This window comes from Lasiosphaeria miniovina (genome assembly GCF_030549165.1).
Source record: "Lasiosphaeria miniovina strain SMH2392-1A chromosome Unknown B0T26scaffold_6, whole genome shotgun sequence".
Classification (NCBI taxonomy): domain Eukaryota; kingdom Fungi; phylum Ascomycota; class Sordariomycetes; order Sordariales; family Lasiosphaeriaceae; genus Lasiosphaeria; species Lasiosphaeria miniovina.
In genome coordinates this window covers 1,824,362-1,839,526 of record NW_026848225.1, presented here as the reverse complement: position 1 = coordinate 1,839,526, position 15,165 = coordinate 1,824,362, and the positions used below count along the sequence as shown (strand labels likewise).

The window sequence follows — 15,165 nt, the reverse complement described above, 5'->3', positions numbered from 1 at the left end:
TCAGAAGTCCATGCGAGACACACTCAGAAAGGGCCCAAATCTTTTCCTTTTTTTTCGCTCTCTGGTGCTAAGATCCCATAATCCGTCATCCATACATCCACCTCCGCAAACAAGATATTAGGGTCCGTCTTGGGACTTCGCAAACTGATATCCCTCCACCCCTCCGCCCCTCCCACCATTTTTTGTCGAAATTTTCATGATTGTCCAGTTCATCCCATGCTCTCGAGCGCCTGAATCCGCATGTACTTGCCGCGGATGTCGTCGGGCAGCAGCTGGAAGAGTCTTGCATCACCTCCGTGCGTCTTAATCAACTCTTCCGCCATGTCGGCAATCGCCGCCCCTTGGCGGATGCCGCCGTGGCTGGCTGCACGGAGTGCAACCAGACCGTCAAATAGCTGGCTATCGTAGCGGTCAAGATCCTCCTGACGGTGCTTCTTGCCTTCGAGAAGCGCGATGGGATACAAGAGGTAAACCGCCGCCGCTCGGTCCCAATCGGGCAGGCTCTTGCGCACCTTGAAAAGTAGCTGGGCGTATGCGAAGAGCCTCTTAAAGTCACGCTCAATCACCAGATCAGGGCCAACGCGGTCTACAAACGCACGATTTGCTTCCACATAGTTGCCGGCCCAGATGAGTGAGAGGTATTCCTGCCGCGAGTCCTGGAGGGATCGGAAGTCCAACGCCTTTGCTTCCCAAATCCAGCTCTCGGATACGCCAAACTTCCGCAGGGCCGAGAACGTGCTGTGTTCATCTCTCTTAGAGCTAATGAGGTGTGCATGACGTCCCAAATGATCACGGACAGCCGCCTCGCGGGCCGAGCCGTCGGAGAGCTGGAGCAGAACAAAGGTCGCTGGGACCCAATGGGTCTGGGCCGTGAGTGTGGACGCGAAAGAGATGGTAGCCATATCAAGCGTCTCTGCGGCGTTTTGCCCAAACGACACCTTGCCAGTGGCAAATATGGCCTTCGCAAGTAGCCACCCGAGACGAGTATCCGACCAGTCGAAGAGGCGGAAAGCGAATGCTTTGAGGAGCGACCACAGAGCGCTGTTGGGCTCTGGCTCCTTGTCCTGCTCAATATCAGACTGGAAAGAGCGGACAGCTTCGGCGATTTCCGCGGCGCCTCCCATGGACCCCGTGGTATAGAAGAGACGGAGACCAAACGACTGCATCCAGTCGAGGCCAAAACGTTGCGAAATGGTAAAAGAAGCCACGCGGTTTTCGATAGGCACATTCTTGACGCCGGCACAGACGCAAGCATTGCCTGAAAGGAGTTCGTAGATCGCCCGCACAGGTTCAGAAATCTCGGCGAGCACATTAGACTCTCGCCAGTCCTTCAGCTGAGTCCGCATATCCTTGGTCTGACTCCCAATGCATGAGACGAGAGTCGCCAACCGGAAGTCCCTGCCAGCTAGTAAGTGTCCACAGGCCTCAGACACACGATTTCCCGCAAGGCAAATGATGGCCTTCTCTTCAGGGCTGGAAGCCTGGTCAAGTGCCTGGTTGGTGGCCTGCGATATCAGTTGCCTCCAAAAGGCAACCAGGTTTGATCCATCATCTTCAAACAGCAGAGCGGCGAGCTCCCATACTGGATCTCCCTGAGCCAGCGTTCGGAGTTCTGGGCCAGGTGCCTCTGGGCGATTCGGGCTGGCTGAGGTAATGTCGATGTATTGCTGAAGTTGAGAAAGTTTCGTGGTTGATTCGGTAGCCGATGGCGCACTGCTGGCGATATCACTGCCAAGAGAAAGCAGGTTGGTTGCGCCATCGTGGGTGGTGACAAGCGTCTCATTGGGGCCCCAGTTTGGTCGAGATACCGCGGGATCATCTTCTGTATCAACCTTGGTGCGCTTTTGATAGGGCCACTAAAAGAAAGAACAACACTTAGTTTGTATTCATGGCAAGGAATAATAGGTACAAAGAGCAATTTTATAGAATGAACAGAGGCAACAAGAAGATGGTGCAAGGTATCTAGGAGACGAGTTGCACACGGACCTTTACGAAACCTTTTGCTGACGCCGACTGCGCAGGCTGAGCCGGGCCCTTTGCCTGCTCGAAGAGTGACTTCATCAAGTCAATGCTGGTCGCGAAGCCATTTCCATCCAGCAAGTGCGGTTGGTTCTGGGGGGTAGGGCTTCCACGATCCTTCAAATCCCATGCAGCGCCAGACTCGTTTTGAGCGCGTAGCGTTCCTCGATCCACTGTCCTTGGTGCCCTCACACTCGCTTGCAATATCTGTGTCCAGTCGTTTCCGCCCGCAACCTCGATTCGCGTTGGCGCTGCAGACTTCTTCAGCGCTCGCATCCTTGCTCTCATGATCCCGCCGGGTACTTGAAAGTCGTTTCCGACGTAACGGGAGAGGGCCATTTCTTCGTGATCTTCGACGGAGCCTTGTTGGGACATGTCTTCATAGGCTTCGTGCTGGTAGTTGTCGTGTCCGTCAGCCATGCTCTCATCCTCGGGCCACTCACGAGAAGGGATAGGAGCATCGGCATCCTGGAATCCGTGATGGGAGAGCATACCGTACGGTTGAGCACTACCCAGGTTCCCTTCATCGTCCGATAAAGCGCCCTCGTCAAAAGCACCGGGGACTGCACACCGGGAGCGCTTGAAGTCGAAGGTATCATCTTCAGGTTCTTGATCTGGCGAGGGAACGGATTCCTTCTCCGGCGAGTACTGAGGCAGTTGAACGTCCATTGGGCTCTGACCTCCCAGAACAAGATCTGCATCGGTCTCATCCGCATCCTCATCGTCGTCTTCGCCAAGACCATAAGTTGTAAAGTGCTCGACCGTGAAAGTCCACACGCCCGTCTCCTTATCATAGTTCTCAAAGATAGTGTCGGCTATTGCGGTCTTCAGTCTCTCAATGTGCCTCTCAAGACGCCGACCAGAAGTTTCAAGGCCGCCGCGGGGATACGAGTGTTCCAAGGAGATGAGCGCCGGCACATTCAGGCCTTTGCCGACAGGTGGCTTCTTTGCTGCAATCGGGTACACGGTGGCGGACCGGGGTTCCAAGACGATAATGTTGTCAAACAGTCCCTCAAGATCGATGTTGCTCAGATCAACGGGGACATTGAACGAGACACTTCCGACATTCTCACGGCCAACCACGAAATTGGCAACCTTCTGGCGCTGCATCCTATTCATCGCGTGAATCTCTTCGGCTGTAGGTGACATCCAATATGCACCAGCGTCAATTTGGCTTCCGTTTTTCTTGTCCGCGGCCCGGGGAACGGCAGGAGACTCCTCCTCATGGACAATCGCCAGCTCCTTACCCTTGGCCTGGTCACCATCAGGAGAAGCAGTCACGGGGGATGGCTTGGATCCGTTGACACCATTAGTGCCGGGGCGGGTAGCAGACTTTAGCTGCAGATAATCCTCGTTATTGGAGCCACTGTCAGGGGTATCTTGTGCTCGATCCCGTGAACTAGTGTCTGTAGTACCGGCGGAGCTAGTGTCGAAGCTGACTCGCTTTTGCAACTTATGGCCGGCGTTCGTAACATCTTGGTTATGCATGTCTTTGATCGGGGACGTGAAAAGATCGCTTCGCATATCCCTGTTAATGACGAGCCTCTTGTGGTTGCTAGAGCCTCCAAGAAGTCGGGGACCTGAGCTCGCCGAGAAGGCACCCGGCGCGAGAATGCTGTCCTCTGCATTATAGGTTCGTCGCAGGTTACTCGCAGAAATACTCTTACTCAATCCACGGTTGACGCTGCCAACTAGAAGGCTCTGCCCAAAGCCACCAGGGGTGCTAGCTGCGCTCGACGGGCTCGACGGAGAGCCGTAAGTGCTATACGAGAACCCGAAGCCTCGCTTCTGCGGCGTCATAAACCGAGTAGCATTGGCAGGGCTGAGCTTGTACATTGGCAAGATTGCGCGGCTCTTTGCCTTTACTTTGCTTGACAATGGGGTGGCAAGGGGGCCGGGGTTTTGGACCTTGTCGTCTGCCAGACCGGAGAAGAGTGTTGACGAGCCATACGCCGACATGTCATTGATGCTGGTGGAAAATGACTGCTGGGCCGGCTGCATGTTTTGGGAATTTCCGAGCAAGGAGTTCCCTAGCCCGAACCCGCCACCCTGAGCGTTTTGCTGATTGTTGGTGTTGTTCCCGAACAAGCTGCCTTGCTGTTGGGCGGGCTGGTTGTTGAATAGACTGCCGCCCAGAGAAGGCTGCGAGCCCCCAAACATGGATGGCTTCTGCTGATTGTTTTGGCCTAAGCCAAACAGGGATGACTGCGCAGGCTGTTGCGCCTGGTTCTGCTGTCCAAGACCGCTAAAAAGACCTGTGCCGGTATTCCCGGGTTGGGCTGTGGTGGCAGACCCAAACAGGCCGGTACCTGTGCCAGCCGGCTTCGCACCGAACATGCCGCCGACGTTCTGGTTCGTGTTGCCACCAAAAGCATTCCCTGAGGGAGCGGGGTTGCCGCCAAACAGTGAAGAACCTCCCGTTGCCGCGGTGGTGTTCGCAAAAAGACCTCCGGGTTTTGGCTGGTTGTTGCCGAACAGTCCACCACCGGTATTCTGGGCCTGAGCACCAAGACCACCCGCGGCACCAAACCCTGTGGCCGCCGGCTGCTGCTGCTGTTGTGGCTGTTGCCCAAAAAGACTGCCACCGCCAGTATTTTGCTGTGCTGTATTGCTAAACAATCCGCCTCCGGTGTTGGTCGTTGTCGGGTTGGCCCCGAAGGCGTTCGTCGTTGAAGCACCGAAGCCGCTACCGCCGGTATTTCCAAAACCGAACCCGGGCTTTTGAGCTGTCGTGTTGGCTCCAAAGAGACTGGTGCCACCCGCAGCGTTATTATTCGCCCCAAAGGCGTTGGTCGTTGTGGTGTTCGTTGCACCAAAGCCTCCACCGCCGAATAATCCGCCCGACTGGGCGGGCTGTGCTGGTGTCGAACTAAAGAGCCCTCCAGTAGCAGCGGGTTTGTTGGCTCCAAAGAGTGACGATCCTGCACCGAAACCGCCAGAAGTCGTTGCTGCTGTTTGACCAAAGGCATTGGGCGCCGGTTGTTGCTGTTGTTGGCCGCCAAACAAGGACGATCCAGCGCCAAAGCCGGTATTCGTTTGGGTGTTGGCTCCAAAGCCGCCGGTTCCAAAGCCCGAACCGCCAAACGCGCCGGTGCCGCCGGCACTGCCTTGCTTCCGTCCTTGGTTGTAGTCTGCTAGCCTCAGCTCCTCAGACGACCACTTTTTGTAAGCATCCATGAATAGGATGTTCTGAAAGGAATTACTCTGGGAAGTGTTGTTCGCCTCTTTCTCCACAGTAGGGGTAAAGGGGATCACAGCGGTGCCTGGAGGGTCTCCGATATTTGCGCCAATGCCCGGGTTGTTTGTGGCGCCGCCAAACCCGGCACCTGCAGCGATACCGGCACCTCCGCCAAAGAGGCTGGTGCTGGTGCCGACAGCCGTGGTGCCACTGCCGAATCCTGTGGTGCCAGAGCCGAATCCTGTAGCGGCGGGTTTGTTGGCGCCGAAGAGTGATGAGCCACCAAACGAGGTGCTCGAAGTCGTAGCAGCGGTGTTAAATCCTCCGCCGCCGCCAAAGCCCGAGGCGGTGTTGGTCGCTGGGTTTGTTCCAAAAATGCCTCCGCCGGTATTGGTTCCGACCGGGGCTCCGAAGGCCGGTTTGGTGCCGCCTCCAAAACTCCCACTTCCAAACCCACCTGTGGTAGCAGTGTTGTTGGCACCAAAACCACCTCCGCCTCCTAGCCCACCACCACCGAAGAGACTGGTACCGCCGGCAGCGGGTGTCGTGCCCTGTCCGAATGCACTGCTTCCAGAGGCACCAAAACCTGTGTTTGTGGTTAGATCAATCGGTTCCGATTCAGGAGATCGCACAAAGTAGAAACAGTGGTGATAATGAAGTGAGATGCTTGCGACATGACGTGCGGTTGCGCGCGATGGAGAGACTGGGATGACATACCTGCGGTGGTGTTTGAGCCCCCGCCGAATCCGCCAAACGTGGACGCCGGCTGCTGCTGCTGTTGCTGCTGGTTATTCTGGCCGAAGCCGAAGGCTCCATTTCCAAACGACATGGCGGCGATGGTAGTGTCGATGCCGAGTATCGAGGGGTTGACGCGGAAGAGGGAAAAAAAAATTGTCGGATAAGGGTCTGTCGCGAAAGGGGAAGCACGCAACCCAACCGCGCGGGAAGGGCGAGAGAATTGACGACAAACCGATGATTGGAAAAATTAGAAAGGAGTGTCGTGAATTTGAAGAAACCGAGCGCAATACGGAGTATCGCTCGAGCGGAAACAAGGTGCCAGGCCTGGGCAGGGAAGGGCACCTCTTTCCTTTCCTTCGAGATAGAAGGCGCGATTACGGGCGAGGTTGGCAGCAGCTCGGCGAGAAGTTGCTGAACTGTGTCCAGCCTGGTTCAGCTTTCTCTGCTCGGCTGGAGCCCAATTTGTGGGCCTCGAGCTAAAGCCGACCAATGGATGACGCGACAGTGGGGGCCCGTGCTTCGCGTTCCCGTTTACCTGCTGCCTCTCGCCCTTTTTCGCTACAAAAGTGGGAGAGACCTTGAAGATACAGATAGAACAGCAACACACAAAACGTGTGGCGGCAATGACTTTTGGGAAATCCCTGATGCCCTTTTGTACCTTGAAAAGAAATCCAAAAAACAAAGCCTGCGGTCGTGATTCATCACATTTTATCGGACATTCTAAGCACATGAGGAAAGTTAACGTCACGTGATGTCTCTTTCACTGCCTGTGAATCAATTCTGGCCTGTCATTGGCCTTTGCAGCCTTTCTTACTAATCGCGCCAGTCTGCCTTGCACCAAAATTCGAGTCACAGGTCACGATAAGAGAGTGACAACCTCGCTGGAAAGCGAAGGGAATATAATGTGGTGCATTGATTCGCTGCAAAGCTAGGCGCCAGAGGTTTCACAGCGCCAGCGCACCATATATGCTGATGAATCATGAGTAGTGTGCGGGTTCCATTTCAAACAGTATAAATCCCCCGGCACTCCCCAACCCTTTTCCCTTGCTGGTCTCAGTTCTTCGACGGCCTGCAGCAGCTAGACGGGCACTGTTGGCTGAGCCCCTCTTATGGTCGCCCGACTCCCGTCTGTTCTCCCACTCTACCGTCAGGCAGTTCTTGGGTCCAAGTGCGATATACATTCACAGCACAAAGTTCCCGGCGACTTACCATATCATCCTGGAATGTGTCGATCAAGCATAGTATCAAATCATCAAAATCGCAACCATCAAGTCACCATTCCCCGCTGGGAGTCAAGATCAAACGCGATAATTTTTGTTTCGGTGAAGTGGTTCAGAGAGTATGAAGCATTTTAAGACCTAGTCCATCGTTCCTAGCGGGCGGTGAGGAGGGTGATGTAAGGTGAGGTGGGTGAGTGTTTAGCTACCAGGTGAGCCCTTGATCGCCATACTTTTTGGGTATCGTATCACAGGCCACTCCCAAAAGAAAGCAAAATAGAGCTCTTCGTGAAGAGAAAATACAACGTCAAAAAATCCATCCTCCAGCCTCCCCAATACCGTGTCTAAAACTGAATCAAGTCGCCCTGGCCCGTCTGTTGCTGTTGCCGCCCGGCAAAGGGGTTGTTCGTTGCATGCGTCCCGTACCCGTTCATTCCCGCCGGACTTGTCGCAGCGGGCATCTGCTGGCCTCCATACGATACGTTGGGCAACCCTGTGAACTGCTGTCTTAGAAAGGGGTTGTTGCCTGTGGCATCGGCCGTAAGCCTACTCAGGCCAGCACCAGCGCTGTTGACGAAGGTGCCAGGAGCCGTGTGCTGCGCCGGGATACGGAGGTTTCCAGTGTTTCCGAACGTGTCCATGCCCTCGCCGCTAGAAAGGAGAGCGTTCAGTCTAGCCTCGTGTTCGTTTGTTTCTCGTTGTGGCTGAGACTGAAGAGTAGGCTGGGGCTGGTTGTAGGTGGGGATCTGCGAGAAGGAAGAGAGTGTCTTCTGTTCTGGAAGGGTGCCAAGAGATGGCATCGACGGCGCTTTGAATGCCTGGGGTCTGCTGAACGCCTGCTGCTGCTGCGGCTGCTGCGGCGCAAAGGGGTTGTTAGAGCCAGTCGGCATCGGCTTGATGCCTGACTGCGCGCTGTTGCCGGCCCAAGGGTTGTTGCTACCAGGGTTCAACAACGCCTCCTGAACCTGCGGTTGGAATTGCTGGGGTTGAAACTGCTGCTGTGGCTGCTGAGCATAAGGATTATATCCCGTCGGCTGAGGTTGCTGGAACGCCTGCTGGGGCACCTGCTGTTGGCCGTAGGGATCGAAAGCTATCGGCTGCGCGCCGAATCCGTTCGAAAAGGCATCCTGGTATCCGGTCTGCTGGGCCGGGTATCCAGTCTGCTGTGTCGGATATCCCGTGTACGCGTTGGGCATATAACCGGTCTGCTGAAGAGGCATCTGGCTCTGGTCGATCGGGTTCGCAAAGAAATCTACAGCACTGCCCTGCTCATAGCCCTGGTTGAACCTGGGCTGAGGCTGAGAACTCTGCGCTGGCTCATCATCGAACAAAGATGAGACATTGCTCTCCTCAAGCTCTCGTCGACGTCGCTCCTCTTCCTCTTTGCTGAGCTTGATGGCTTTGGCGAGATCGTCGTCATCCTCTTCGCCCGCCCGGCTCATGCGCTTTCTCCTGTCCTCTTCCTCTTGCGCCTTACTTGCCTCGATGGCTAGCCTGTACTCGGTGTCGTCCTCTTCGGTGAACTGGCGAGTCCGCTGTCGGCGTGGCGGCTCGGGGGACGTAGGGGCGTATTCCTCTAGGCCTGTAACACGGGATTTCCAGGTCTTCCTGTCGCTGCGCTCCGCTCTCAGCCTCTCCTCGTCCAGCACCAGCGCCGTGAGCTCCTTGGCGGCAACACGAACTGTGGTCAGAATGTTAGTCTAACCATCGCGACGCGGACGAAATCAAGACAGATTGGAACGCTGTGCCCACCATTCTGTCCAACATCTTTGCCTTCCTCGTCAATGTACTGGAATTCGCGGAGAGTCTTGATGATGAAGATGTTCTGCTTGGCCCACGTTACAACCAGCTCCGACCCCTCGTGGAGGCAGTAGTCCATAACCTTCAAGGCCTTCAAGACGTGTCGCCAGTTCTTGCCCTTGTCGTTAAGTCGCTTGTCGATCATGTCCATGATCTCATAGAATTCGGTAGAACTAGAGGCGGCGTCAGCAACACCGACTCCTTGGCTGTCGACGGCGTCGAGCAGGCGACCGATCAGGCGATCTAAGCCTCGCTCCTAATGAAACCGAGACTCGAAACGGCACAGTACTCACGAATTGTACGTCAACTGGGCGATCTCGCTCATCTGAGTCCCCGTCGGGCCCCATGGGTCATTGCTCGTCGCTGTATCCGGGGGGCAACTGTTGTCAGCAAGCGATCACAGGATGCATGCTCCGACCAGGTGAATGCGCAATTGCTGTAGACACGCACCTTCGCGCACCTTGACCTGGACGCTAGAGTAGCCCTTGGTGACATTCTTGACGCTCCGAATGACCTTCGACATCTTGGCGCCTCCTCGACAAAATAGAGCCGGAAAGCGGTATGTGATAGATAGAGTACCGGCGATGGCGAGTGTCAAACGATAGGGCAGTTCGATAGTGTTCCTTCAGTCGCAAGCCTGGAGGGAGGCGGGTGGGTCGGCCGGGTTGTCAAGTGGTCGAACTTGGCAGTGATGATTACCTTACAGCTAAGATCCCGGACAAAAATGGGGCCGCGCGGCCAGACTCTGGCGGAGGCAATAAATGGGTAACAATATGTCAGAGGCCTCGTACACAACAGAGCGACACCAGAAAGCAAGTGGTTAATAGGCGGCGGTGGGATGGCGACAGCGGATATTTAGTGCCGTGGTCGAGCAAAGCAAGCTGATTGAGGAAGCCTGGCGCGAAATAAATGTTGGGTGAGTTGAAGATAGGTGCAGGAGCTTGGCCGATTGAGGCGGGAGACGGGTCCAAAGGCAATGGAACCTGCCCTGGGAAGCAGGTACGAAATACGTTCGCTGGGTGCGCAGTATCTAAGATAGGTGTGTGTAGTCATTACGCGGGTGGATGGTTCAGTTACCTTCCTAGGTTGTGCACTGTGCATACAGCACGCACGAGGCGCTAGCTGAGTCCTGTCACCAGGCCGGGCTGTTTCTCGGCGGCAATGTCCTAGAACTTCGAGGGTGGGAGAGAGCGAGGCACCTTACCTGGTAGGCAAGGAATTTCAAATAACCTTCGTACAATGTCCAAGGTTGATACGAAGAATGAAGATAGAAGGACAGATATACTTACGTATGTATTAGAAACCTATTTACATCCGATCCCGAGATCGGTTGCCGGCTGGCAGAGAGTCAAATAGGGCGCCTCTACCGGCCCGGCCTGTGACACTGACAGTCTGCCTTCCAGCTTTAGGTTACCTAAGTGCCGCTGATCTAAGAACTCGCGGTTAACTTAGAGCCCTACCAGGCATGGAGGTCAGTACCTAAGAAAAAAGTATGAACGTATTATCATAATGCAGTCCATATTTAGCTGATCAGGAACAGTCTAGACTGAGCCCCATCCGAGCACTAAAATAGCTTCATGTATTTGTTGCGGTAGCTAGTGTGTTGTCACTAGCATCAATCTCCTTAGGTTGACGTAAACGTCTCTATCCCGGGGGCAACTCACACGTGTCAGGACGACGAAAGCACATTTTCACGTAAAGCCATTCACAACAAGTGACATGACAAATAACACCCGACATTGGCTGATATGTTCGCATTCCCCTAGTACTAGTATTTGTTAGTAAAAATGGAAACCTCCGCCTATTAACTTTTTTTTCATTCGCTCCAACAAGTTGCCCGTACTTGTACAAAATATCTAGAACATTTGAGGGTATAACCGTTATGTCTCTGCCTCGTTTGCTCGCACAGGTTGGCTGCTGGGCACCACGCCCTGAGACGCCCAAGATTTGCCCAATGCCTATTTACCTACCTTAAATACCAAGTCTAGTGCATCCTGCAAGATGTCACTCAAAAGAACCGATACTCCTTCCCCAATAACTGCAAAGCAGATTAAACGCGCTCTACATAGAGTATTCGCACAATTACTCGTCATTGTCCTCCGACTCTCCCGACTCCTCGTCGTTATCGTCGCTGCTATCATCTTCGTCCTTGTCCTCTCCTTTCCCATTGTCATCCTCGGCATCATCATCTCGCATGGCGAGATCTGTGCTGTCTTTACCAGAGTGAGACTTGGGAGAGGACCTCCCCTTGCTGATGCTGCTCTTGCCACCGCTGCTCTTGCCAACGCTGCTCTCGCCAACGGAACCATTCCTCCTGCTGCTGGTCGTGTCGCCACCTCGCTGACTTTTTGTCTCTTTGACTGTCGGTGTCTGGACCTGCACAGTGTCCTTGGTGTCGGTCTTGACGTCGGTATTGGCAGTGAGCTGCTTGTTTCGCGCCGCAACCCAGCCCGGTGGCAGACCCGGGCCGCTGTCTGCATTGCCGTAATCGCTCTTCTTTGTGCCCTTTGGCCAACGGCCTGGACCGCGACCCGTCCCGCCAGACTTTCGCTTACTGCTGCTCTTGGGCTTGCCAGCAGACGAACGACGGGAACTACCGCTTGGTCGCTTCTGTCTTGGTCGAGGGGCGCTGCTGATAGTTCGCACCGCAGGCGGCCGAGAGAGCGCAGTCCGAACCCGGTCAACTCTTCGGGAGCCCGTAATTGGAGGGACCACTTCAAATCGTGAAGGCGGGATGTCTCTGTACTGCCATGTCCAGTCTTCGGAGGTGTCCTTGACGCCGTTTCCTGATTGGCGCCGAGTTTGCTCTTCAATGGCCTCGCCATTGACAAGGATGCCGTTGGGTTTGGCTAGTGCTTCTTGCGGAATGTCATCGCCGGGTACTGCACCCGTCTCGTTTGGCTCGGTGGACTCGAGAACCGTCGAATTGGCTTCGATTTTTGCTTCCTGCATGGGAGTGTCTGCCTGGGTAAGAGTGCCTGTACCGTTTACCAGGCCTTCTCTCGCAGGAGCAACCACTGCTTTGTGTTCCTCTTCATCCTCACGAGGTGCGATCGCGTTAAGGGCCGGGCCGAGCTCAAAGTTCGTTGCGTTGCTCCTCCCCATGACATAAGGCGTCCATGTCAACGCCTTGGGGTTAAGCTGCACATATTTCTTGCTCTCCCATTTCTCAATGTAATCTCGGCAGTATTGTTGGTCAACACGGAAAGCGTAGAGTTGCGTCTGGGGGTCTCGGACTAGACACCGTAGGCCCTCAAGCGCCGATATTACATCGTCTGGCGTAAGTCCGGTGTCGTCGGAGATTTTCTTAATGCTCAAGCCTTTCTTCTGCGACCCATCCTCCGGGCTATGGTCCAGAAGGTACCGGCACATAATCAGCCGCCAGTAGTTGCGGTAGGAGACCAGACCCATGTCCGAGAGCGGCTTCTCTGGGGATCCAGTCTTTTGCTCCACCCGGGTGAGGAGGTAGGAGAAGTCGATCAGTAGGTTACCATATCCTTTGCGTTGGTGGATAGGTAATGTAAGAATGCAAGAGACATTGTTCTGGCTGCTGGCTCGTTTCTCCTTTGAAAAATAGCCAACAAAATGGTAACCGAGATCGTCGTACTCGCAGAGGACGTAGAATAGAAATGGCTCCACGTCGTAGTAGAGTGTCTTGGATCCCAAGAACAGTTTCGCTAGAAGACACAAGTTTTGGCAGTAGACCGGGTTCTTGCGGCCATCGACTTCGAAAACAGACACAGAGCCGTGGTGGTAAATCTCGTCTCCTGGTGGGTGTTTCGCCGGACATTTGAGTTTGTGCCGCCAGGCCACATAGTCTGAGTTCATGTATTTGAGACAGAACTCGCATATATAAAGGACACGGTTCCTACTGTACTCCTCGGGATAAGGAGCCGCGTACCAAGTGTCGATTTCCCAGCCGCCAAACTCGATGCACTCGATCTGGCTTGCTGGTCCTGTGGCCTTCTTGGATTTCTTCGTCATGACTTCGACTTCAGCCTGCATTTTGAGAAGGCGTTGTCTCCATTCCTCCTCGGCTTTTTGCTTGGCCTCGTCAAACCGTCTTCTGTCGTCGTTACTCGGCAGGGTCTTGGAGGTATCGGCTTCAGCTTCGGTAAGAATTCCACCATATGGCTTGCCTTTCAGCTCGTCCGTTTCCTTGTCGTAAAACGAGTAAAATGGTTGGGAGTAGCTCGAAGGCGTGAATGGCGCCATAGCCGATGCTACCGTTGCTGCAGGGACGCGGGAAGCATCCCTTCTCGAGGGCCGCGCCCCGGCCTTATGGGAACGCTTTTTGTTTCCTCTTGGTTTTCGTGAAAGAATATGGCGAAGCTCGAAGGTGTTGACTCGCATCTTGATAATGACGCTGCCACGAATCTTCTTAAGAATAGACGCGGGGGGGCTCAATACCTTTTGTCGTAGTGATCTCGATGAAACCGGTCGTGTTGACTCGTCACGTTCGTTCGTGTCGTCATTGCTCTGCTCGTCAGAAGTATTCCTACGGCGTTTGCGCAGAGCCATAATGTTCTCGTCTGCTTCGGCAGAAGATGTCTTCCGCTTTCTCAGCACACGGGACCCGTCCATCGGGTCCTCGTCCAGGACGAGGTGGTTAAACATAGAATGTGCATCTGGCTTGACGCCGCCTTTGTGCGAGGGCAGGAGGTCTCGTGCAACTTTGGGAGCACCAGCGCGGCGATTAGAAGGGGGGTCATCTATTTCGACTGTCCCATTCAACTCCACGTCATGCTTCTCGTCCTGCTCTTCGGCAGCATCCGAGTCGTCCCCCGCACACTCAGGACACTTCCAGGTTTCTGGGCCTGTTGTAGTTATTAGCGGGGGTCTTAGAGATCAGAGCGGGACAACTCACCGTCTTCACTAGACATTGCCTTCGCGTCTCGGGCGCACTGCTGATGGGCTGCATCCTTGTTAGCTAACCGTCACACTACATGATGGAAGGAAACTTACCGTTATCCCCACAACTAGAGCAAGCCAAATAGACCTCAAATTCTTCGGCTGGGTCGTGTTCCTCGTCCTGCTTGCAAAAAATGCAATTGTTAGGGTTTGCATTCTCTGATTCGTTTTCGCCGTCCCTCTCGTCTCGCTCGTGGGCATCTTCCCACGGGGCGCCATCAGAGTCCACATCGCTGATGCTTTCTGAGCCCGACTCCGAGGCAGAGCTTCCAACGACGCTATCGTCGTCATCATCTTCCTCTGTTTCGCCTGGCTTTATCTTGACGGCACCGACGCCTTCTCCTTCGTCTTCCTCCTCGTCTTCCTCCTCGTCTTCCTCCTCGTCTTCCTCCTCTTCGTCATGTTCATCTTTGACTTTTGAAACCCGCCGTTGGGCGGAGGAGCCCCGAGGTTGGATATCTTCGTCTTCCTCCCCTTCGGGATCATCCTCCTCGAAGGCATCGTCATCGTCTTCGGACTCAGATTCGCCCTCGGAGGCGTCCGTGGGAAGGTCTTCCTCGTCCTCAGCATCATCATCTCCGTTTTGGTCCTCGGCATCTTCGTCGTCATCCATGTCCTGGTCATTGTCGGCCTCGCAGATTGTGGTTCCGAGATCGATCTGGCTGGTGGAAAGGGACGCGCCTCCGTTGCCCATAATCACGTCGGCATCGACGCCGTCCTCGCCGGGCTCGGCATCCCGCACAGACATTGTGACTCGTTGTTGCTTGTTTTCTTCCAAAAGCTGCGCGTCGGCCATTCTGTGTTGTGTTGAATTGTTTGTCGGTCCCAGTGAGCTCTAACCGAGCGACGTTCGCGAGTCTCGTCAAGAGCCGCCAACGCAGAAGCAGCGCATACCAAGTAGACGTGGGCAGAGAGTCCTGGAAGTATCATGCCTGGCGCATGATGGTCGCGCAGGGCGTATAGATTGAGGGGGGTGGGCAGAGACAGCTGGGCGGATGGGAAGCTCGTGGGCGCGATGCGCAAGGCATTGAGGAAGATGAGGTGTCGCGACTTGGGGCACAGGAATCCCTGACGCGCAAGGTCGAGGCGGAAGATGGCGTAAAGGAAGCTGCACAAATGTATTACCAGTTGTATGATGCTGATAGACGCGTTAAAATCGCACTCGAACCATCCCAATCGATGGTGAAGTAGGTGAGAGTTTAGCTCGGCTGCGCATCGCGCGTTCTCCTTGCATCACACTTCAGGCGTTCCAACCTTCCCCGAACTCACAAATCCACTGATGGCCCGCAAGGGTGCCAGGCT

At 54.8% G+C, this 15,165-nt stretch overlaps 3 protein-coding genes across 3 annotated transcripts; all 3 read right to left on the bottom strand.

Moving 5' to 3' along the window:
• Positions 1-209: 209 nt before the first annotated feature.
• Positions 210-6,026, bottom strand: B0T26DRAFT_754719 (nuclear protein 96-domain-containing protein; the record flags this gene model as incomplete). The annotated part of the gene is made up of 3 exons (XM_060445858.1): positions 210-1,856; positions 1,987-5,783; positions 5,915-6,026. 3 exons carry the CDS (start codon positions 6,024-6,026, stop codon positions 210-212), a joined length of 5,556 nt encoding a protein of 1,851 aa, XP_060292835.1.
• A 1,470-nt stretch (positions 6,027-7,496) lies between these two features.
• B0T26DRAFT_652518 (ENTH domain-containing protein) lies at positions 7,497-9,475 on the bottom strand (the record flags this gene model as incomplete). Its single annotated transcript, XM_060438375.1, has 4 exons — positions 7,497-8,852; positions 8,894-9,125; positions 9,246-9,315; positions 9,403-9,475. The coding sequence occupies 4 exons, from the start codon at positions 9,473-9,475 to the stop codon at positions 7,497-7,499; spliced, it is 1,731 nt and encodes a 576-aa protein (XP_060292834.1).
• A 1,214-nt stretch (positions 9,476-10,689) lies between these two features.
• On the bottom strand, positions 10,690-15,095 carry B0T26DRAFT_835257 (uncharacterized protein). The gene is made up of 3 exons (XM_060447502.1): positions 13,918-15,095; positions 13,820-13,867; positions 10,690-13,769 (listed from the first exon to the last, which is right to left on the bottom strand). The coding sequence occupies exons 1-3, from the start codon at positions 14,657-14,659 to the stop codon at positions 11,035-11,037; spliced, it is 3,525 nt and encodes a 1,174-aa protein (XP_060292833.1). The 5' UTR covers positions 14,660-15,095; the 3' UTR covers positions 10,690-11,034.
• Between the last annotated feature and the right edge of the window lie 70 nt (positions 15,096-15,165).